General features: G+C 40.0%; 1 protein-coding gene across 8 annotated transcripts in view; it reads left to right on the top strand.

The window, feature by feature from the left end:
• Nucleotides 1-24,697, top strand: part of INPP4A (inositol polyphosphate-4-phosphatase type I A) — a 134,650-nt gene that overhangs the window by 83,664 nt on the left and 26,289 nt on the right. For 2 of the 8 annotated variants that reach the window (XM_067294352.1, XM_067294360.1), the window contains exons 9-19: nt 2,398-2,551; nt 3,540-3,630; nt 4,240-4,387; nt 9,110-9,240; nt 9,630-9,734; nt 10,533-10,641; nt 13,359-13,376; nt 15,804-15,987; nt 17,392-17,610; nt 19,274-19,562; nt 22,893-22,925. In XM_067294352.1, coding sequence (XP_067150453.1) covers nt 2,398-2,551; nt 3,540-3,630; nt 4,240-4,387; nt 9,110-9,240; nt 9,630-9,734; nt 10,533-10,641; nt 13,359-13,376; nt 15,804-15,987; nt 17,392-17,610; nt 19,274-19,562; nt 22,893-22,925 — 1,481 coding nt within the window. The remainder of the gene's footprint in view (nt 1-2,397; nt 2,552-3,539; nt 3,631-4,239; nt 4,388-9,109; nt 9,241-9,629; nt 9,735-10,532; nt 10,642-13,358; nt 13,377-15,803; nt 15,988-17,391; nt 17,611-19,273; nt 19,563-22,892; nt 22,926-24,697) is intronic. The other 6 variants (XM_067294396.1, XM_067294377.1, XM_067294390.1 and 3 more) reach the window with 6 other exon arrangements.

Below are 24,697 nucleotides of genomic sequence, written 5' to 3'. Positions count from 1 at the left end.
ACCCAAAACATGAAAGTCTCTTAGCATTTGTTAGATATTGGTTCTAGTTCTACATGTCACGAAAGTATTGGCAAGACCAATTTCATTTTTGTTCACTTGTCCTGTCAGTGTATGTGTCTGTGGAGAGTGGCAAAATACTGTATTTTTAACTAAGCTGAGACATAAATAGCCTGTGAGAGAGAGACTGAAACCCCTCAAAGCAGAGGCTTGGCTATGTGGGATACCTTGACTAGATAGAGAAATCTAGGTTCTGTTTACAATTTCAACACCTGCACATTGCTAAATGTATTTATTAATATAATGCACTAGGAATAAGAGGAGTTGTCTTGTAGCAGCATTGACTGATGTAATTTTCTAATCTAATTCATATTGGAAACTTTAGTGGAAAGAGTATGACTCAGGAAGAAATGAGAAAGGGAGGATGTGAGTCTGGTATCCATCCTGAAGGTAATAGTTCTGGTCATAGGGATCACACATGAAATCCAGTGTTGGACAAAGTTAGGCTCAGGGTTGGAGAAGAGTGAAGAAAGCAAAGTGAGATTAAGCAAAGGGAGCTCTGATGTGTAAATGCACATTGTAGTAATGTGTAGGACAGGAATCCTCATCACAGAAGGGAAGGGGAAATCAGCTGAAGGGGAGAAGCATAATCGGAGAGACTGGAGAAGATGGTGTTTGTAGTACCAGAGGAATCAGCACTCAGAACAGTGACTGCGAGAGACACGCAGGAATCTGTTAACCCAGGCACAGCTAACCAAAGCACAGACAAAGCTTTTGATGCTAAGAGGAGAGACGGATGAAGTTTTGGGCTTTTTCCTAATGTGTTGTAAAGAAAGAATTAACAGGTTTTAACAGTGGGGAGCCAATGAGGGAAATGAGTTAGGAAAGACACCAGAAGTTTGACAATGATGATGGGTAAAATAGCCTTAATTACTCATAGCTGTGAAGAAGAGGAGAGGTTTTTTGAGGGAGATGAGAAAGAAGAGGAATGTGTTGGCAGGACTTCCCTGGTCCTGTGTTAGACATGATTATTCTGTTAGATGTTGTTCTTTCATGACTAAATTGAAAATGGGCTTTAATAAAGTCATTGTTCTGCTATCAAGTATGTCTGATTATTAGAGCAAAGTGCCTGAATACGTGCACATCTTTTCTTTGTTACATTACCCATCAAATACAGGAACAGATGTGAAGCAATGTCTTATTTATTAAGTCTTAACGTCTTATACATACTTCATACCTTTGATATTTAGACCTTTTTTGTAGTCTTGTGTGCTTACTTCTTTTGCCTCTCCAGTATTGTCTGTTCCACGGATTTACTTATGTTTGCCTGAGTTCTCCCTACATTTTTTTTAATGTAGACAACAATCTTAAAATGCCATTTAAAACCTCTCTTAAAATAAGAACATAAAGTCTTTGCCAAAGTTAGGCTGTGTCATGGGTGAGACAGAATAAGCAATAACATGCGGTGGATCTGGATACACAGGTTTATTTAAGAACCAACAGGATGAGAGCTTTTATGCTACTTAATTCTCTCATACACACACTCCCTCGGTCGGTCCCCCCGCAGCACTACGTTCACTAGGTTGTGACTTCCCTTCCCAGCAGGGAGATTGCTGCTGCTCTGGGAGGGTCGGGCAGAAAGTCGTGTCACCTCTTGCTGTGCAACTGCTCCCAGTTACCAGACTTGGGCGTCAGCAGCAAAGGTCCCTGGGCATCCCCCGGCATTTGTCTCCACGAATCTCCCTGATCTCCACTTCCTTCCCCCACTTCCAGGATCTCACCTCCAGCCAGGATCTTCACCCTCTTCTTTCCAAGACTATGTCTTTTTGAGAACCCTTCTTTTTGGCAGCAGCTATCCTTTCTGAAACCCCAACTCCCTGATTTTCCCAATCTAAATAGTCTGCAGGAGCACAAGGTGTGATCAGCCTCCTATTTGGTGCTTCTGTCTCGTGTCTCAACTATTGACTGGAGGAGTCAGAACATGCCACTTCTGTTTAGTCCAGGCGTTAGCAGAACTTATAACCAGCATGTGCTGGTTGCAGCTAGCAAGTAGCAGCTTCTGCTAGAGAGTTAAAAAGTTCAGTTTTGAGCATTCCCCCCACACAAGTACATCCAGGTATATGCCGCCTGTTAACGTTCACAGTGTAAGCTGGTTTTGCCTACAACAGGCTGACTGCAAAATCTGAACTCTCTACAGTATTACAGAAGTATTGAAACACGCACATGGTTTTAGGTTACCTGCAATTAGGAGGTCTGTATGGTATGTTTGAAAAATGAGGGGAGTGTTTTTCTACTGTTATAAGAATATGTAAAAGTAGGTTGAAAAGCGTCCTATTTAAAATGTTCATTAAGTGCACAGATTAAAAAGCCTTTTATAAGTGTTCCCTTGTTGATAAACAGGTCCACCTCCAAAAAAATTTCAACGCAGAGTGTTTGTTGCAGGTCTGCTGAAAGTGACCGTGTAGGTAACATTACAGTTATTGGATGGCAAATGGAGGAAAAAACTGACCAAAGGCCTCCAGTGACAAGGTCGCCTGATACCATTAACGGAAGGGTGAGTTGGACCATCGTATCCGCTTCAGAAAGACACAACTTTATTGACAGCAACAAAATAAACTAAGTTAAGATCTGCTGTCAAGTTCCTGTCCATCTTAACATTTATTAATTGTACTTAGTGTCTATGGTGCTTTACAACTTCAAAAAACTATAAAGAGCAGCCTACTGATGGTGCAGCAGTTCTGTATTTTGCAGAGGTGCTCGTGTTTGGGGTTAAAAGTCTGGGAGAAAATTCTCACTTACAGTGCTTAAGCTTTAGATTCAGTTGCTTATGTCTTCATCAGAAATGGGCTTGCAGTACTGTACATTGGTGTACCTGGTGCATCTATAAAGCAATAATCAGTTTCTCAAAGATGCGGTACTGCACCCCTATGAATTGGAAGGAAACATCAAGCAAAACTGTGATGGGGATGATCAGGGAATGTAGAGTGGAATTTCCAGAATTTCGGTAGGCGATTTTTAAAGAGGACATACCTTAAAAGATTTTAATAAAACTGAACATGTTATTTGAATACTGACTTTTTTTTGTGATGGCAAAATATTTTTCTGAGAGCAGATATTTATAATCCTTGGTCAACCTAGACATATGTTTAATTCTGTAAACCTTGTATTCTGAATATATTTGTGATAATTGCAACCATATCCTTGTGTCACAGTTACAGTGTGGGTTAGTATCACTTTGTATCAGGCCAGAGCTATAGCTGGCATACACTGGTGCAGTGGCTTTGAGGTCTTTGGAGCTGTGCTAACTTAAAGTAGCTGAAGAGCTGGGTGATAATTTTTACAGTATTTAGAATTGTGCAGTAGTAACAAATAATAATCTTTATATTGGAAAGTTTGAGTGGATTTATTATTTCGGTCTGTAGTAGTTTTTGTCCACAGTAAGCATATTTGGAATGTTTATTTTAAACCTGCCTTCTGTTGAATATTCCCTTCATGTTTGTATAATAGGGTCATCACTGCGTGGTTGTTTTTCTTTTTTTTAGATGGTATTGCCAGTTGATGAAAGTTTAACAGAATCTTTAGGAATCAGGTCCAAATATGCTTCCTTGCGGAAAGATGCACTGCTGAAATCTGGTAAGATGCTATGGACTGTAAGTAGAATGCTTTCAGCATCAGTAAAAGCCAATGTCTTGCTGTCTGTGTGTGGCCCCAGGATATTTAAACAGATGTTTCATTTGAATTGGAACAGGCTGCTGATTGAGCAGCCCTTTGTAGGAGGATCATACAAGAATAAATTATTTTATCATCTGCACTATGGTTTTGGATAGTAAAAATAGCAGAAGCAAGCTTTTTTCATTCATTAGACTGGTGGAAAAAACTCCGTGCAATCTGCAAGTCTATTCCTAAGCAATCATTAGGGGGGAAAAATCAGAGGAAAGTAGTTGCATTAAATTTTTTTTAAAGACAGGTTAGTTTTCCAGCAAGGTAGTGCATGAGGGGAAAATGTACAGTATGTAAATAAATTAAAATGTAGAATCTGTATTTTATTTCCTTACCAGAGCTTTAAAACATTTGGAGTTTTTTTTCTATGAACATTGGAAGAATGGTCATTGCAGAATGTCCGTGCTTGGAAAAGCTAGACTGGTACCTTGCTAAACTAGATGCAGCATGTTAATGAATCTAAGCCACTTACTTTACTCAGTTAAAACCCTATACTTAAATAACATGGTTTTAATACTTCAGTGTTTGGTGGTGCCATTTGCCGAATGTATCGCTTCCCCACGACGGACGGAAACCACCTGAGAATCCTGGAGCAAATGGCCGAGAGCGTACTGTCGCTGCACATCCCCAGGCAGTTCGTGAAGCTTCTTCTAGAAGAAGATGCTGCAAGGTGAGCAAGAGCAGGCTTGCGTGTGCTGTAATACAGCAGTGATATGGCAGTTGCTGAGTTACCAAGGAATGCATTTGTGTTAATGCACGGAGAGACTGAAGCAAAAATAGCCACAGGAGCAACTTACTGACTGTGCTGTTGCAGTAAACAAGGTTTCATGTCAGTACTTTTGCTTCTGTTCTTTAGATATTAGCTTCATTCTAGGCCAGATCCTTCTCAATAGGTGTAAATCAGCATGACTGTACTGACCTCAGGTGTGGCACATGACCGTTTACACCAGGCAGGACTCTGATCCTTTGCTTTATAGTAGATTTACCTAGAAGTTACACAACAGGAAGGCAAGGCCGTGAGTCATATATTGATCTAGTCATTCTCAGTGCAGCTACTACATTATTCAACGGGAAATGTACAGTTCTATAAAAAACAAGTTTTCAGGTACCCGAAGTAAATTTTTAATGATTCTCAGTTACATGTTGGAGCCCCAAGTGTTATTTTGCCCAGCTGAACTCTTAAAGGGCTGCGGGATGGAGGTGTTTGCATTCTTAATTCATGTGTGTCTGATGGGACAATTGTTCCTAAAGCCTTTGTACTACAGTGATGAGCAAGGATACAAATCCTTACTTTTTGGGTACGATGGGGTGGGGGTGGCAGGGAGACTCAGTGCTACTGCATGGTTTGCATCAAGAGAAACTTTAACTTCTGGATAAAACAGCCTTGGGATGCTGCCACTGGGAGTTGCTGAACATGGAATATCATCTCCTCCAGATGCCAGTCCTTTTCAGCTGCTTGAGGAACATAGAATGGCCCCTGAAACAGTTACTGCATCATTGGCATATGGCATTTCTGCTGTCCTTGGTAGAGACATTAATACCTGTTCTTTTTATAGTGTTAAAGATTCCACAAAAGTAATGTGAAAGAGGAGAAGGATATGCACATTCTTGGGCATGGCTAACTGGTGCAAATGATTGCATCTGTATTGTCTCTTGCCTTGCCTGAAAATCAGCTGCACCGTGTGGCTTGAGCTGTTTGCCACTGCAGTCATAGCAGTAGGATTTGTGTTGGAGGCTGCTCTATGCCTTGGTCTCCCTACATGGCCCAGTAGGCTTTTTCTTGATTAGAGCCTCTGTGTGAATCAGCGTGTGAGCTGCATAACGTTTGGGCTTGATTGTATGCTGGTGTGAGAGTACAGAGGTGCTGGTGGTGAGAAGATTGGTGGTGGACTGAAGAATTAGGACGATACTGCAGATAGGGGTTATCTATTCCTCTCACAAATTACTGATAAACCCACAGATTATATTACTCCATAATAGTGTGACTGTGTTAGGACCAGTGCATTGGAATATGTCATTTTTTTATATATAGTATCATTTATATGCTTCAGCATATGTTTTTTTTTTTTAAACAAAGTTTATCACTAATATAAAGAAAAACAAAGCTGAATTCAAAATTAAATGTATCTCAATGTTTCATGGAGGGAGGGAATCTGGATAGGTGAGACAGCATAAATGAAAGAGTAGTAACTCCAGCTGCTGAAAATGTTGAGAAAAAGACAGAGACAACACTGAAACCAGCTGAGTGGAATGAATAATTAGAGCAGCAGACAGAGAAGAAAAGTCAGAACTGCCTTGAAGGTGAACTCTGAAAAAGCTGAGTGACTTCCATGCTATGAAAAGCAAGCAGAGGTAGATCACAAGAGCACTGACTCCTCTCAGTGTGTTGAGAGATGGCTTTGAAAGTCAGAAGAGTAGTTTTGAGTGGAAATCAAGCATACAGAATAAAACCAAGTAAAAATGAGATACCATAGGGCAGTAATGACCTGTTCTCATTTTAGGAGGTGGGAGGGAGAAGGGAATCTCTTAAGCATTTTGTAGGTGTACTCTGAATTTGCTTCTTTTGAAGCAATTAACTCTCTTGTAGGTAACATGCCCATTTATGAGTCTTACTTTCCTGCATTTGTAGATTGTGGTTTGCAAACATAATAGTTTATGTGTTCTATATAAAAGCCAGGTTTTCCGTGGAGATGATAAAATAATTTTAGCTATATTACTGAGTGCCGGCTTTTTATTTTGGGTATATTTGAATCTACTCCTAGAGGCCTAATTAAGTCTGACTTTAATTAAACGTAAAACTATCTTGTGCTCTAAGCATCCTGTATTAATACATTTCAGCTCCTTTGGGATAATTTGAAAGAAAATGATGTGTTAATCCATATGAGCAGGAGTAGTCTACAGTGTGTGCATGTATTTTGATATTTTGCAGAAATGATGACTTCCCACAAGAAGATTGCAGTTAATTTTTTTTTTTGAATGTATGGAAAAAGCTTACTCGTGACACGACTGGCTGAGTTTTTGAAATTCACACTGTGAATTTTTGCTGCTGTTCTGCCTTGTTTTTAAGGGAGGTGCACTGAGTAGAAGTGGTCTGTTGTGTTAAGGTCATCAAGCTCTTAAACTCCAGAGAGCAAATGCTGCATCCTGCATTGCCATCCTGCTGCGACCTTGATGGCGGGGAATTGGGGATATGCTTGCACACACTGGGCATGACTTGTCCATTATTCAGTGTATCTCTGGTTCTCTATAACTTTCCTCACTGTACATTTAAAAGCACCTATTAATTATGAGGTGCAGCCATGATAATATAAAGAGTTGGAAAGCTTCTCCGTAAGATGCCCTCTGTAAGGGACATGGTTTAACAACCTGAAGATAACGAGAGGAGAATTTAAGGTGAATGGGAAACGATGTGGCTTCCTGGTAGACTGTGGATAATGAAGTTCCTTAAAGCCTTAGCCTTGAAATGTGGCTGCTCAGAGGCTCTTGCTAAGAATGGGTGGAGATCTGCAGATGTGTATTGCATACAGTTCTGGGTTAATAACAAGGCAGGTGACTGCTAATAGAGCGTTGTATCCTCTGTGAGCCATGCAATTCACACAGTTACGCTTTGTGAGTAATTAGTGAGAGTTAGTGGCCCATCTCCCTTTATTCAGTTGAGGGGACACTCAATGAGGTGCAGAATTCTTCTTTTTTGCCAGTACTATTATGTTTCTAATGAATTTATTTTAAGATGGGTTTCTGTTACATATATTTGAATTAGTGCCCTATTTTGTGTTCTCGTTACAGCGTGGAAATTAGCACAGTCACAGTTTATGTTCATAGGATATCTCAGATTTGACCAAGTGCTCTTTTCTCCACCATCTGTACTGTAGCCCAGAGGAATGCTAGGCAGCTACACCAGCACAGCTGCTACTGTCTTAACATCAGGGTGACAGTTAAAGTGTCCTTGGATAATGACAACTGCTGTCTCTTACATAAAGCCTCTCTGGCCCAGAGCTCTTTGAAAGGAAACAACTAGCCAGGGGGATATTTGACTACCTAACATTTATGTCATGCACATCCCCTGGTATCTCAGGGCCTCATGGGACCAACAAGTAAAGGATATGATAGCTTCTGTATCACTTGAAGTTTTAAGCCATCAATTTGCTGCAGGAAGGCCTGGGCTCAACTGCATGACTTGTTTTGTGCAGGGAGCTTGACAAGGTGATCATAATAGCATCTTACAGATAAGCAGTTTACAAGACGGAAGTGAAAACATCTTTTTTCAAGTCACTGGTGAATACAGTTTACACTGTATTTGCCTGTTGGCAAATCAGTCTGATGGTTTCTTGGAAACTTGCCTCCTTTTGATGATATCCTAAATACTGTAGAGTAGGAATTACTCCGTCAAATGCTGTCTCAAATTGTATACAGATAATTGATTAAAGCTATGGGTAATGGATATTGAGAGAATTGCAAAAAGAACTGCTGAATCCTTTTGACAAATGATAGTTCTGCCTCCTCTATGGTAATGTGCTGTTGAGTTCTCTTCAGTGTTGGCTTGTTTACTTTTTCCCTTCTTCCTTTATTCCAAGTAATATGTTTAGTCCAACAAGATAGTAATCACAAGCATTACATGAAACACACCGCATGTTTTTCAGCAGCACTATTGAGGAGCAATATGTAACACAGGATTGCCATGTGTGATTGAAAATCTAGCAGTTGGAGTATGACAGGGAAGCCAAGGTTTTTTGCTGTTCATATCTGGGGCTTTCCAGTTGTCCTGTATTCCACCTAAAGTGAAACTTGAGTGCCTAAAGACCAGAATCGCAGAAGAAAGTTTTGTTGGCTCATCTCCTGTCTCTCCAAATGCTTATAAATGCCAGGCTTTTGGGGTCTTCCCTGTCTGGCCTTGGAAACTGTTGTGTAGATACCTGACATGAGGCACAAGGAGTGTCTGTGGTGGCCAGATAGATGCTAATCTCCCACCTAAACCCGTCACAATTTGGATTTAACCTGAGAGCGACCTAAATTCTGTTAAACATCCTAGAAAAGTCATCCCTGTCCCAAGTCACCTGACATGATGACAGGGCCCGTCATCTGCAAATCAGTCAAGTAGTTTGAGGGCTTCTGCTGAAAGGTGGGAAGCTTTGATTCAAGGTCCTTTTGACCCCAACCCCAGGGGAGCATGGTGTATTTGGCCTGCAAAGACTCTGTATACCTTGGGGTAGAGCTTGACAACTGTGCTTTGGGGCATAGATTTGGGGGCATTCCTGGGTGACTAGGTTAATCTGCAGTGAATTCAGAATGTGTCAGCTGAGGATGGTCCTCTGTTGCAATAATGTGAAATGCCTGTTCTTGCTGAAGTGAACAACTGAGCTAAACACCTCTCTTTTTTTCCTTCCTTTTCTAGGGTTTGTGAACTAGAAGAGCTAGGAGAGCTGTCTCCCTGTTGGGAAAGCCTTCGTCGACAAATAGTCACTCAGTACCAAACAATTATATTAACTTATCAAGAAAATCTAACAGACCTGCATCAGTATAAAGGTCAGCAAGATCTATTTTCTGTATTAAAACAATGCACCTCAATTGTGCTTGTTAGTGTTCCTCTTAAGTTGGGAACCTAGAATGTTTTAGTTTTAGTTTGATGAGTAAAAATATTATTTTTAGGTAGTTTTTCTTTATTAACATTTATTGTGAATTTGCTGATGATCTGAGAATATTTGTCTGCTTCTTTCTCTTATTTCACCCTGAAAGTACAGAACAATTATGAGCAATAACAGAAAGGCTGATCTTCATGTATATTTTTCTCCCTTCTTTACTTTCAGCACATAGCAAATGCTGAACAAAGCCCCTTGAGTATTTAAGCTTAGGCAGAAGCAGAGGATTTTTAAAGTTCAGATGCAGAATAATTATTTTTCTCCTGCATTTCCCAGGTCCTTCATTTAAAGCCAGTAGCTTGAAAGCTGATAAAAAATTGGAATTCGTTCCCACGAATTTACATATACAGAGAATGAGAGTCCAGGATGATGCAGGATCAGGTATATCTTTTATTTTTCTCTTTCTCCATTTTATTCTATTTCTTTTTTCTCCATTTTGGATTTCTGTCCTCAACCCCATAGCCAAGTTTCCCCATACTGTTACTCTGTAGTAGTAATACTACTTGACATTTTTATAGCACCTTCCATCCTTGGATTCCAAATTTCTTTGCAAAAGAAGAGGTGTAAGTATAATTGTCCCTGTTTTACAGGTGGCAAAACTAAGTTCTGGAGTTAACTGTGCCCAGGGTGACACAAGTGAGCCTTGATGCTGGGGAATCCATTGGCTTAAGCTGCTGTGCCCCTTCCAGTCTGTTTGGATCTTATCAGGGTAGCAAAGGTTCTGACTGTTGTTTATTGTTAAGTTTGTGTGCCTTTATTTTCTCTAGAGCCATCAAATAACATCACATCAGTTCATTCGCAACAAGCTTGTTTCTTCATAAATAACCTAGTTTTTCCCCTTCTTTTAATGCTAATGGACACACACTTGTACTATATCCATGTAAGGGATCCCTGTAATGGCAGGTTTAGTGTAAAGGCTAATACTCAAGGCATCTTTTTCACTGTGAATCTTCTAGATCAAGAAACAGAGGACCTGCATTCAGTATGTTTTTTTTCACTTCAAAAGTACTTGATGGATTTCCAGGGTCTCTAAAACAATTCAAGTTTTCTGTGTCCTTCGAAACACTGGTACGAGGCTTTACAAAATTACTTTCAGAGTAGCTTTTAAATTTCCCACAGCTGTTTGTCCACAGTAGAGATGACAAGCTTTCATTTGTAAGTCCTTTTTGTCCATCCCAGATCAGAACTACGACATAGTCACCATAGGAGCACCAGCAGCTCATTGTCAAGGCTTTAAATCAGGTGGCTTGCGGAAAAAGCTGCATAAATTTGAAGAGGCAAAGAAACAGTAAGTAGAAATATTTTTGTGTCAGCTGATCTCATGCCTTTTCCTAGTGGTTCATGCTCAGTGGTTTGGAATATCATTACATTCCATGTTTTTGTTGCACCTCATTCAATAGTTCTACTATACAATAGGAAGATTAGTTCATATTTTTCCAAAGAATAAGAAAAATAGTTTCCCCTTTATTTTACCATATTTGTTTGTTTACTGATAGGCCCTTTGTAGAGGTCTTTTTAGCGAAATCTTTCCAGAACACTTATTGGATTATTTAGTTTAGCTATTTTAAGTGTTGGGTTTGAGTTCTGCCTAATTTTAGGTTAGAAAATTTGTCTGTAGAACCTCCTTAGTTGCACCACATCACACTTTCAACCCATTATTTTCAGGAGACTTCCACCCCTCTCATAGCTTCAAGGAGTTCAGGTTGCTGAACTCTCCCTAGTATAAAACAGCTGTGCTTGATAGGCAAATTTCTTGTTGACAGCTTGGCCTGAGTTCTGGGAATATTGCGGGAGGTTTTTCTGTACTGCCTCGAGGTTTATGCAGACTATGTGCAGATTAGGCTTCCGAACCTGGCCTCACTCTGCCCTACAGGCAGGATGCTTCACCTCCACAGTCCCTGTCTTCAGGGACTGTCTAGTGACCTCTCTGGAATTGCAGCCATAGGTACTAGAGAAAAAGGCAGAAACTGGGAAGGTCACCTATGCTAAAGGGGCAGACCTGCATGGTGTCCACTCTGACTCCCAAGGAAAAGATGATACCACCTGGGTCTGCATTACCTTTGCTGCAGTACAGAGAATTTGAAGAACAATGAGAGCAGCACTGCAGGGAGTTGCTGTAGCCAGGGAAAGGAGACCTTGGCAGTGCTGTTTTGAAGAAGGGATTGATGGTTTGGAGCTGATGTGGGAAATGAGTGCCCTGGGAGTCAGGCTCTGCCAACTGCAGAATCAGTTTTGACAGTGGATAAGTAAATAGCAGCATCCTGTGAACAACAGTCAGATGTATTAAAAGATCAGTACAAAAATCTGCCCGGTGTAATTGTTCCTGACTTACAGAGTGGGCTAGGATGGGACTACAGGAAACTGTAAACCTGGAAGCACTGGTATGCTAGGCTCATCCTCCCTGGTCTTTTGACACCACTGTTGCTTTCTGAAATACCCTCCTTCTGTCACCTTAGATGGGTCTCTCTCTTGCAATATCCAAGGTCCTGTGTGGTTTTTATTCTCCCACATTAACTAAGCTGATCAGAGAGCTTAATTTCTGTCCAGTGCTTTTTCTCTAAGCATTACAGAACTCTTCTTTCTGAGTCCAGGAAAACTGCAGGTTCCACATTTGAAGAATAACTTTTCTGTGGTAGTACTTTCAGCAGGAGACGGCACAGGTTGTGGGCCCTTTGTTACACTGTAGAATTATTTTGGGGAATTTTCCTGTTCCAGCATTCACTTAGAAGACAGCACTTTTGTAGTAATTTATTCCAGGTCAAGTAAAAGCAAACAGGGACAAATAACATGTCCATACAGAGAATCATAATAGGTTTTTAACACAGAAGATTAGAAAATCAAGTATTAATTATCAGGTATTTCATCCAGACTGTTTAAGCAGGTGTTTCTGTTCTAGAGCATTTATTACACTCATTTTTTGGAACTGTAGAAAGCCAAAAAGAATTGAAATATTCTGTGGTTTGAGATTTAACAAAATGCATTTTGAAAGACCTCGTGCTATGTAATCAAGACCTCCTGTCATGTGCTTAAAGTGTAAAACCAGCACTGTGGGCCACAGCCACCAGAAATTCAACAGTTTCAAAGGATGAACTTGAAATACTGTGGCGTCAACTGAGTCAATAACAAAGAGTCCCTTCTAGTTTGGTATGTGTTAAAAAAATTCAATAACAACAACAATCTGCAGGTAGAGGCAGTGCCTGCCAGCCACACTGCAACCAGGAATGGGTCATGTCCTCCATCTTCTGATGTCTTCAGTGCAGATGTAAACACCTGAGCTCGGTATCCTGGCGGATACCTGTGGAGGATGTGCCAGATACCCTGTAGGTATCTGCAATAGGTGAGGTTTCCCGTTTCTCTCCATGGACCGTACAAGCAGTATAGGAAGACTAGCTCGTTGTATCCAATCCTTCATTTCTGTTGTTGGTGTTAATTTTAGGGCCTATGTTATCAAAAAGTTAGGGCTCGGGATTGCAGTGGCCCTTGCTAGCCTAAAACACATCAAGAGTACGATCCTGCCTGGGATTATTGATAAACATATCATGTTACATTATGTATCCCATGTCTTGATAGCTGACTAAAATATGTTGTAAATCTAATTGATATATGTACTGATCTGGTGGTATGAATTTCAACTTAGCTATTAATGTAAAATACAATTTTAGGATCTTCCTAGTAAGATGGCCTTTTTAAGTACTTCTTTGTTATCATACAAACGTGTATAGTAGAACCGAGTTCCATCTCTTTGATTTCACTGTTATGTAGCTATTGTTCAGTTCTTTTACCTTTCACTGTCAAAATCGCTCTTTGCGAACCCACAGCATTTCCCTCAGACAAATGGTCATCTGGCAATCTGTGTTTTTTGCTTACAAGTTTAATCGTATGTACCTGCCTTGTTGAAAACATGACACAAGTATGTTATTTCCCCAAGCATCCTTTGCTTTGTTTTCTGCTTTTGGTATTTGCTAACAATCTGCTAATTTTATTTTGGTTTTTTGTTTTTTTTAGCAGTTATGAGGAGTGTTGGTGAGTTTTCTGTTTCTGAGTGTTCTGTAGAGAGGGTTTCTGTTCCTTGGGTTTGTTTGTTTTTCCTTTTTCTTTTCTTTGTCAAAGATCTAGCGTGTTTTAAAACGTGCAGGGCTTTTTAATGTCATGCATCATGGCACCCCTCATTGTGCTCTGAATGACTGTAGTTACTCTGTAGAACATGATGTGTGAATGAATTTCATTTCATCTGCAATGTTTGTTTGTAATGAACAGCTAGCTTCCCAGCTCTCTCTGATCCTAAAGTCAGAAAGCTGCAGATCAGAAAAAAAGAATTTGTATCTCTTCCTCTGTTATTTCTGGTGAAAACATGTAACCATTTAGACAGAGAGAGAGAAACCTTCTGTGAGAAGTAGAAGATAATGAAGATAATGCTACATATTTTTTAACCTTTATGGTGACATATTGGGCATGGTTTATATTTTTGTAATCCATGTCTTCACTGAAACATTTTCACCTAACCTTTGTGTATTTTTCTTCATGTCGTGGTATTCAGTGCTATAAAAAGGGAACATTACTTGATGGTTGAACAGTGCAGAAGTTCTGCTCTAAATTACTTACATTTGGGGTTGAATCCCTAATCCACTGAGAGCTTTAAGCCTGTTATAGCTTACTTATGTAGTCCAATGAGAGCTGTTCATTTGAAAAAGCAATTGCAGGTTGGAAAGATTATATATGTGAACCTTACACCATAGAATTTCCTCCAATCATCCCAGCAAATGGTTGTGATTAAAAAAGTAATAATTCTAAGTTAGATCTCAATATGCTGCATGGCCTTTCCTGTCAAGTACTTCATCTTTATGCATGTTAACCACACTGTAGTGGAAAGAAATTGCTCAGAGGAATTGTTACTACAATCACCGGTCAGTATAGAGCCTGAGTCACGTACAGTGCAAGTCCTAAAAGCTGAGATTTGTTTTCTCTATGGCTTAGCAGTACTGGGAAGTGGTCTCCGCTCAGGTGGTTGACCAGAGGGAGGCAAATAGGGAAACTCTTTCAAGAATCAGTTCTGCGCCATGTCCTTTGAAAATGAATCCCCCACCTTTTAACAGAAACGCTGACAGATAAATGATCAAGCTCCCCTCTTGCCTTAATATCTATTAAGGGGCAAGAAGCCTCCCAGTTGGCACCCGTGGCCAATGTTTCAAAGCGGGCCCAGACGGCTCTCTGGTGTTACCTCACAGACACCCTGCAGAGGTGGCTAGCACTGCTCCGGGACTAGCAGCAGCATACGCTTCTGGGCGGTGGGCACGGGAGGCAGCCGTGCCCCCACCCTCCCTGCTGCTTTCTGCATCAGCTCGCAGCACAGAGGTGTGCGTTGGTGCTGAGCCTGGTGCTGGCAGTAGACGCTTCTGTGCTGTGACTGTGCTGAAACCATTTATCACTGGAAGAAATGAATATAATTAAGATAATATAAAATAGATAGCACCTCTTGATGCCGTGGCATGAATGGGATGTGACACTTGTCATAAGTGGAGCTGAAATAATGGCCTGATATTTGTACAGCTTTCATACCGGGGGAGAAAAAAACAACATATTATGTGTCAAAGGGTGAGATGGTGGGTTGGTTCCAAATAATTATGCTCTTACGTAACTTCAGCTATCTGAAAGTTAATTTTTTTCCCTTCCACCCCCAAGTAGACAGCCTCAGTGGAGCCACAGTATACCAATATAAAGATATGTTTATTGACATAGTTTGTTTCCTTTCCTATTTGGAAAAGGCTAGTTTGGTATAGCTCGTACTGTTATGGTTGATTCTACGATAGGGAGAGTTGTACCATGTCCCTCGTTCAGTCTGGTTGTTAGAGTGTTTGCTGCAGAAGCTGCACCAAAGCTAGACTCCCTGAATTGGCCTGGAGATATGAGAAAAGATTGCTTTTACTGGTATAACTTGGATCAGGCCTGCAACAGAGAAAAGCACATAATAGCAGAAGGCGTTTTTAGCAATACAGCAGTATCTGCATTAGGGATCTAGGTGGCATTTCTCTGTTGGAAAGAGTGCAGATTTTCTTTTCACAGTGCTAATAGGTAGTTTGTAAACCCGGCCTCAGTGAGTGTCTGTGTTGTAAGGAGAGGGAGAGAGGGGCAAACTGCCCATGAAAGCAATGTTTCTGTCTCTGGTGGAAAATCTGTCACACACATTCTCCTCAGCAAAATTGACCCTCTAGTATAGGAGCTCGGCCGCAGTCACTTGACATAAGGGATTAGTAAATTTGCATCTGAATGCTTCCAGTAAAGGCAGAGAGGCTCTAGGGTCATGTTCCTGCTGTGCAATTGCCCACTGGCCTTTCACTGTCGATCGCTAGCTTAGGTGAATTTTTGTTGTCTGCCATTAATTCCCCAGCATGCCACTGCAGTGTGTGTACTTCCAGATCAATTTTCCCCCTAAAATCATTCTTTCTTTTTCAGCACTTCAACAAGTTCCCAGTCTATAATCTACATCCCACAGGACATCGTTAGAGCGAAGGAAATCATTGCACAGATCAACACCCTGAAAACTCAAGTCAGTTACTATGCAGAAAGGCTCTCAAGAGCTGCCAAGGATAGATCAGCTAATGGCCTTGAAAGAACACTTGCCATCCTGGCAGACAAGGTAGGAAAATAATATATCCCCAAAGTACAGCATATTCTGAAGCACGCTGTGGTTTTTTTATCTCTCTTTCTCTAGTAAGTTTTCTTGAAACATTTATTTTAGCATGTACAGTAATTTATTGTACCATGTACAGTCCTAAAAAAGGGAAAATCAGACCAGTCATTTGAATTCACTGCATTTTACTGGGGTTTTCTCCTACCCTTCACACTCATCTGCCTCCACCTTCTCTTGAGAGTGCAGTGGAGAGCTAAGAGCGTAAAGCAGTGTCCTCTGGTACCCTCTATTGAGTCACCATATTCCAGAAATGAGCATTCTCTATTTTCTTTTATAACCTTTTCTTCATAACCATAACTTTTTCTTCTTTTTTTTAATGTCCCTCTTAGGCATCTGACAAGCAGCAAGAAGTGGACAAAACTTAAGTAACTTAAGCTCTTTTGTAGTGTCCCACTGATGAAATAAGTAATAATGGTGACATAGCCTTTGCCTGAATTACAGTGATACGATTCAGTTATTTCTCGATGGCTGTTAACAGAAATCAGACTGGACCCACAGCTGAACACAATCTTATTTACAGGGACAAAAAACAAATACATGACCTCTTAGGTCCCTGAAGGAGACCTAAAGGTTCTAAATAGCAGTAATGGCAGCGACGAGTGCTCCATCAGCTTGCCATAAATTGTCCAAGTTGAGGGGATATGTATTCAGCTTCCTGGAGCACAAAAAATGTGATCACGTATAGATGTATTAGTTATTATAATATTAATTCTAAATTAATACAGCATGTATAATTAATCTGTACAAGTAACAGCTGGACAATAGTAGAACTTAGTGTGGGCTTATTTGTTTTTTTTAACAGACATATAGATCAAACTGTGTTCTTAATCACATAATTTATAGAAATCCTTTAGTACATAACACCACTAAATACGACAGGGAACACATTGCGTTAATTAGGGGGTTATGTCTTTAGCCCTCCTCTTGAGACTTACTTGCTATTGAGACAGGGTGGTGGAGGTTAAACATTTGTGTCTCTGCTGTGGCAACTTCTGGGTATTGTAAAAAATGTCTCCACATTGTTTTAACCTTTCATCAAATGGAGAGTGAAGTGCTAATAAACATGTTGAGAATTGCAAATTTATTAGTGAAGTTTTCAACAAGTGCAAGGCTAAAACAGTAGTATGGACTTTGGAAATGTACCCTTTGTATTTTGACATCCTGTATATCTTTTTAAAGCTATGCTATAAAATGATTTTAAAGGCACCTCAGAGACTGCTTAATGATGGTTTTTTCTTTTACAAAATATTAGTTATATTATTTTCTTTTGCAGAAAGAAAAAAGAAGAAATTGCATACAGAATAATGAAAATATTTTAAATTCGGGGGGGGGGCGGTTATTGTTTTTTAGACCCGGCAACTTGTCACAGTCTGTGACTGCAAGCTGTTGGCAAATTCAATACATGGACTGAATGCTGCAAGGCCAGATTATATAGCTTCAAAGGCATCTCCAACCTCTGGAGAAGGGGAACAAGTGATGCTGAGGAATGACCAAGATACGCTTGTGGCCAGATGGACAGGGAGAAATAGCCGATCTTCTCTGCAGGTGGATTGGCATGAAGAGGAATGGGTACGTTTGCTCAGGGGACTGATGAATATTTTCCTTTTAGTTTTTATCTGCTGTATTCTTTAGTTTGTAAGCTCTGTAACTGCTCATCAGAGAGCCAAACGATAAGTATTTTGGAGCACATTATTATGTATCTTAGTCATCTACTAGAGATACTGGTAAACTAGCAAAAACAAGCCTTAATAAATAATTCTGTGTCTCCTGAATAGCAGAGATCATTACTTTGGTGCAAGGCTTTTGCGAAGTCAGTTCCAAGGGAAAGTAAACAGTTTTTAAAGTAAACAACTGAGGATCATACTACAAGGCGCTCTTAGACTTTACCAAAATAAAACACGTTTTGTGTGTGTTAGCTATACAGTGCAACCTTGCAAAGTTTTCTCTTGTTTTGTTTCCTGATCTAAATATTTAGAACTTGCCATCCATCTCTATTTTGGTTATGAACAGCTTTTAAAAACTGTTTGCACTAAGGATTTAAATGGTTTTCCATTCAACTCTGCCAATTTAAATTAAAATTGGCCAGTGTTAAGTACTGTCATTTGTAATAAAAACAGAAGTGAACTGAGTTTCAAAAATAGTCCAGATTAATTAAAACAATTATTAATATTAGGAAATATCAAAATAGAAGTGAGATCCGATTCACTTGAAAAATAGATCCCGAACAGTCTCATTGACTTACAGTCAGACTCACTGTAATGAGATACTCATAAAGCCAATTCAGTTAATTAGATACTAATATTGCCATACAGTACTTTCATCTGTTACTCACAGGGTTATATAGGAAAAAAAGATGTGTGGTTGTAAGCAATTATTATGTAAATTTTTTTCATCTACAGATAGTGCTTTCTCTGTAGCACAGTGGAGTTAATTTTTCTGCAATACAGGCTTGATTCATAGATCATTCCAAATCTTGATCATTATTCCAGAAATGTTCCAGATAGTTTTAATTAACATTTGTATGTATTATATTTTTTTATCCCTTCATCTCAGTTCCTTTGCCTGCTGCTACAAAAGCAGCATTTACATTTACAGAAATAGCCACTTTTAAATATTGACCAAAGAGACCAGCTCTGTATAAGTTAAAGTGGGCACTGCCTTCTCCCCTCATACTTCTAAAATTATCTAAAACTTCTCTGCATTTCACTTGCTTTTGGGCCCATCCATGCTTAGAAGGGAATGCTAAGTCATCTTCTCCATTCCTAGCCTTGAAAGGAATGGGAGACATCCGCTTCTACGAGCATTTTGAGGGGAGAAAAGGCTGTCGCTGAATTCTAATCTCTCTGGGCCTTAAGAAAATACATCTTTAAAGGAGAAAAGTAAACGATTGTCAGCAGACGTGAGGAAATGTTTCCCGGTCAAACATAAGTTTCAAGAATGAAAAATGGTGCCTGTTGGAAACCGGAATAACAAATCGTGGGTAGAAGAGGCATGTAGAATTGTTCAGCAAATTTAATTTTAATGTAGCTCTGCAGTTTACCACATGTGACACCTCTACATGTTGTTGATATGATTTATTTATATATACAAAGTTTGTGTGTGCACAAATGAAATCATAATAGCCCAGAAGAAACTTTGCCTAGAATCACACCAGGAAATGTATGAGTCAAGGGATTTGTTACACACCGTCTCTTTGTTTTTTAAATTGAGAAGGGAATGTTTTTCTTTCAAGGAGAAAGTTTGGTTGAATGTTGACAAAAGTCTGGAGTGTATTATACAGAGAGTGGACAAACTTCTCCAGAAAGAGCGCTTGCAAAGCGACAGCTGTGAAGACGTTTTCCAATGCGACATCAGCTCTACTAGTAAGAAAGGTAATCGGGACACTCGCGCCTACTGGATAAATCCAGAAGATTTAAATGAGACCTCATCTTCACCTTCATCTTCCTCACCACCACCTTCATCATCCTCACCACCACCTTCATCCACACCATCCTGTGCATGCCATTCTCTCAGAAACACAAGTGCGTATGCCAGCCCCCGCTTCTCACTGCTGCTCTCTTGCTGTGCATTGGCCTCCTTCCTAAGCCTCTGCTGCATCCGTCCATGGGTCTCTAGCTCAGTGGTGCTGCTGAGCACTGGTGCCAGGCAGAGAGGGCTGGTGGTGTGCTGGGGGCCGCGAAGCCCATAGCTTGGGTAGGAATCCTGATCCCACTGAAATCGCTCCTATTGATTACGCTGGCATTGGGATTTCGCACTGGGTGTTTTGAAGCTTGTAAAACAGGCGTGGGGGTTAGCTGTGTCAAACACCTCTGCTGGCTTTCCTGGTGGCTTCAAAGCTCCTGTCAAACAACACCTCTGGTGGCTCCTGTTGCAATCAAAGCTTATTACAGTGAACCTCTATAAAAGATTAAATAAGACATGAGAGACATGCAGGCACTACTGCGGCAGTAATGGTCCCATCTGGGCTGCCAAAGTGTAGGACGATTGCCAAGCAGACCCATTAGACTGAGCTAAACTTGGATGAACTTACTGGAGTTTAAAGCAGATATCAACCCAAACTGCCAAAACTGTGGTGCTAAAGCACTTGATTAGTTAGATTTCATATAACTGGAAGGTAGAAATTGGCAGTGCAAGCTCTCAGTGGAGTAATCCTGTCAAAATCTGAGGTCGTGAGGGTACTGGGTAGAATCCAGTTGCATAATGCCATGAGCATGTGAATGAGAGGGATCCTTACCAGTTTAGTTTGACAGTTTTCCAGCCTTGCATTAAATTTCAAAATTATTTCATTTACATATATACACATTTGGGTTATTCTCCCATTCTTTACTTTAAAAATTGTCATGGTCACTATCATTTTTCCATTTAATAGAACAGGTATGCCAAGTTTAGCTCTAGGAAGACAGAATTATGTTTTCATTTCCTTTTTCCTGCTCTGTCTTATTCGTCTGATGGCTCTTCCTCCCTTGCGTATGTCTGTGACTTCACGTCCATTCCATCATTAGCACTGCAGTAAAGTTGGAAGGCAGTACCTTAAGGTAAAAAAAAAAAAAAAAAAAAGAAGCAAGAAGGAGGTTAAAATAAATGTTTAGATACTGTTTTGTATAGCTCTGTACCTCTGTTGCATCTGATTTGCTTAGTATCCTAAATGACTGTGGTTTCCAAGATTAGACGGACATTTTGGGGTATTATAAAGGAATAGGAGAGATGACTCTTGTTTCAGAATGTGTTCTCTATTAATCTTTATGGCTAGGTTGTGTTTTACCAGTTTGACAGCTTTAAATGTTTTTATTTGCTAGCTAGTTTTATGAAGTTTTATGTAGATTTACATGAAAGTTTTATCAGTAAACCTCAATGCACCTTCATATCAACAATAACAAGTTTTGATTTTTTAATATTAAAAAGAATATGAAAAATCTGTGGTGAGTGGTATCAGAAGCTTTTCCCAAGACAACTCCATGCTAAAAAAAGCATCTTAGAACAATCATTTTCTTTCAAAATTTACCCAGAATTTTCAATCAAACTTTTACCTCTACTCTGGATCTCACTTATGTCATACCAAAGAGGAATTAGCTACATTTACCTACCAAAAGTTTTGTCTGTGCCAAAAGTTTCTGTAGTCTTTCCCTCCTGTGCCTCTGAAACAGGAAAAAAAATCCCATTTAATCCACAGAACTTGACAAATTAAATCAAGAAGTGTAGCAAGCTTTAAAGTTGAGGGGCTGCCACTTCCCAGTACTACCTAAGTTTAAGGACTAGATTTGAAGTCTTAAGGACTGTCAACCAAAGTTGTGTCTGAACCTATCTTAAAAATCCTGACGAGGGAATCCTGTTTCTTAGGTATCTGATGCAAGACATTTTTCATAGGTCTTCACAAGCAGTTTGAATTGCACTTAGGAGATGTACTGGAACCCAGGGCAAACTTGAGTTCTTGATCATTCTCATCAAATTTAGTTGCTAATTAAAGTTCAGGGTTTTTTGACAGAGGAACAGATTCAATGTTATAAGAAAACCTGATCTCATTGAAATCAATTGGAATTTTTCCATAAAATTCATTTCCTTGTCTCCACACCAAACCTGCTATCACTCTCCACAATTGATCTTGGAAATAACTGAGAGACAAAGAGGGTCCATTCTCTGGGTTTAGACCCTAACGTTTTAAAGTTTTTCTTGTCATATATTCAAAGAAGTAGCACGTTTTATTTTAATAATTCTGAGATTTGAATAATCGACATTTTGTCAGATGAACAAATGAACAGATGAGCAGCCAGAACTTAGTAGGAATGCAGTGTTAAAAAAACAAACAAAATAAAACGTAACCCTATATACTTCCAGAATTGGTAGGAGAGATGCAGTAAAATGCTATTGAAGGACTTTAAAGGGTCTCTTTAGAGGTGAATGTTTCAAAAGAAGATACTGCCTGAAATAGTAGAGGGGAGACTTAAGATTTTTTCTTTTAATTTTTATTTTCTTTAAAGACTTAGATATTCATTATGAAATTGCATTGGGGCATATAGTTTCTTTAATGAATGCTATGAGATTTAACTTAACTGAGAGGTTTTTATCTCAGACTCTTAAGCTTTGATGATTGTCCATAAGCTTATAATTGATATTTTCTGCTGTTATTTTGAAATTTGTAATTCATTGACTAGTGAATCTACGTGTGAATACAACAGAAGTTTAAATCTGTTAGTTTAATAAACTGCTGTTCATTAATGCAAGACTTGTTGTAGCAAGGTGTATTATCCTTCTACTGTTTGCATTGCACTGTAGCTATTTTCATCTGACAAACTGTTTCTACCACTGAAGTGAGTGTAAAACTGTCACAAGCTTCGCTGGGGCGGTTTGAGCCTTTAACACACGATCCAGTGCTGGTGTTAACTGTCTCAGAAATTATATAGCACAAATTTGTCTAAAATAGCAAAATACTGATTCTCTTGCAGTGTGGGTGCATTAATGTCATTTTCAGTTAAGTGCGCGAGCACGTTGAACTTACTGCTAGTCTTTTGCTATTCTGTTTAGCTGCCTTACTGCCAGCTTATTTTATAATTGCACTAAGCCAGTGGTTCTCAAATGGTGCCTTGTGGATCGCTGGGAACTGGCAGCGCCCCCAGGGCAATCCCTCGGGAGCCGCAGAGCTCAAGGGAGCTGCCTTCCCTCCGTGGCCCCATTCTGGTGTCCCCCTGCTCAGGAATGGTGGCATGGAGGAGACAGCCGGTGCCCCGGGGCCAGGGACTAGCTCTGCTAAGCCGCGGTTTGCTCTGAGATCCCTGGCACTGAACATTTGAGTTGCTTATGTTTAGGCTGTGTTGCCGCTCCTTAATCATGCATGTTGCCCCTCCATTTCTGTGCAGATTGCAGCCCCGCTCCGGAAGAATCCAGCCCAGGTATGTGCGTTCATGGCTTCCGCTTCTTCTGAAAACTGCAGGTTTTTGTTTATATTTAACAACCGAACAAGTGCCTTGCTGATAAGACTTACCATTATTGAACGGTAATACTCTGCAGTATCATGTGGTTTACCGAGACGTGTTGAGAAGTTGTTACTTCCTAAATAATAGTGCCCGAGGTTGTCCGGTAAGCACTGGTAACTGAATTTGCATGTCCGGATATGGGAGAGCATTTTTTGAGGTTCTCTTTGGTCTCTCCATTTGATACATTTGAGTAAACTAATGTGGGAGGCAATGGTTTGGGGCTTGTTTCCAGCATCACTGAAGCCTGTGGGAGCCTGAGTTTAATGAGTTTTCAGACATACCCTTTCATATGTGCTGGCAAAGTTGCCTTTCTGCATGAGCACTAGAACACGGAGCAGTCAGCAAGGCTGATGGAAACCCACCGTGGCATGGGCACACACCAGGCAGCGTAGGGCACTTCAAGCCTCATGTTTCCGAATACTAAATTAAGACTTTCACCATACTGTTCACCTTCTTCCCTCTCTCCCTGTAGTTGCTCACACTGTTACTATATTTACAAGGTCTGAATAACGTGCCTTAGTAACACCACTCATTCCCAGATAGATGGCTGTAATTTTTCCAATCTGGGATTAGTTTAATCTGAGCTCAGTGGAGGTTGAATTTGTGAACTGTTACAGCATGGGCTCCTGGGTTTAGCAAAGCCAATGGGAAATAAAGCCCTCCACACAGGTAGAATTTTCAATTTTCATCTCCACAAAATCCACAGAGTATATTAGCATTCTTCTCAGCTGTCCACTCTGGCTGCAGTCACCCCGTTTGCTTCTATCACTGAGGAGGTGCTTTTAGTCTATAAAAAGCTGCATACGTTTTTAATTCTTGGAGCATCCCTTTAGTTTTTGCAACATCTGAATGTGATACGTAAATTAATGCTATTTATTTATTTTTAAGATGGGAGTAATTAAAAGCAAAGAGGTTACCTCAGCTGGGCATCCAAATGTGCCCCAAACTGGATCTTAAATTTAATTAATTGAGGCTGCAGTGTAGCAAAGCACTTAATGCTTGATTCCCTCTGAAGTCAAATGTGTCTTGACTATGTGCTTAGAAGGGTTGTCAGTTATACTTTGCTGGATCAGACCTAAGCATCTGTTTCACCAGTTACTTAAATCTCTCTTTTTCAGAGATCATGAGTACTTGCAACCCTGACCTAAACACAACGACAACTGCAGGTGCCCAGTACTTTGATTTATGGACATTAGGGTCTCTTTTTCTTCTTCTTCTTCTTCTCCTTCTTCTTCTTCTTCTTTTCTTTTTTTTTCCCCTTGCAACATATTCCCTGAAAGACTCAAGATACCTTGTCAAGGCTCTGGAGGCCAGTTATTATGGATCTGGAGAAGAAAGACTCTTACCAAAAATAAAACACCTTTTCCCATCTATATGATAAAATCTTTGATTATACAGAGAGGCTCCACTATGTGACTTTATAGGCCTTCCCAGCACTTTTTTTTTTTTAACATGCCACATCTCAAAGTGTGCCTTAAGATATGGCTTTGGTCAGCACTGCTCATAAGAAAAGTAGCCAAGACTTGCGGAGCCAAATCTGGCCCTTATTTACCAGACAGAATTCAATTGAAGCTGTCTGAATGGAGCCTGCAGGATTTGTCTCTTGCCATGCAATGTGTTTCTATAAAACACACAAAGCAAATGACAGACTTCCAGCTGGTTTGTACCATGCCAGTTTTTAAATGTGG

This window comes from Apteryx mantelli, chromosome 1 (genome assembly GCF_036417845.1).
Source record: "Apteryx mantelli isolate bAptMan1 chromosome 1, bAptMan1.hap1, whole genome shotgun sequence".
In the NCBI taxonomy this organism is placed as follows: domain Eukaryota; kingdom Metazoa; phylum Chordata; class Aves; order Apterygiformes; family Apterygidae; genus Apteryx; species Apteryx mantelli.
Note: the sequence above shows the minus strand (reverse complement) of the source record. Positions and strands in the feature narration are given on the sequence as shown.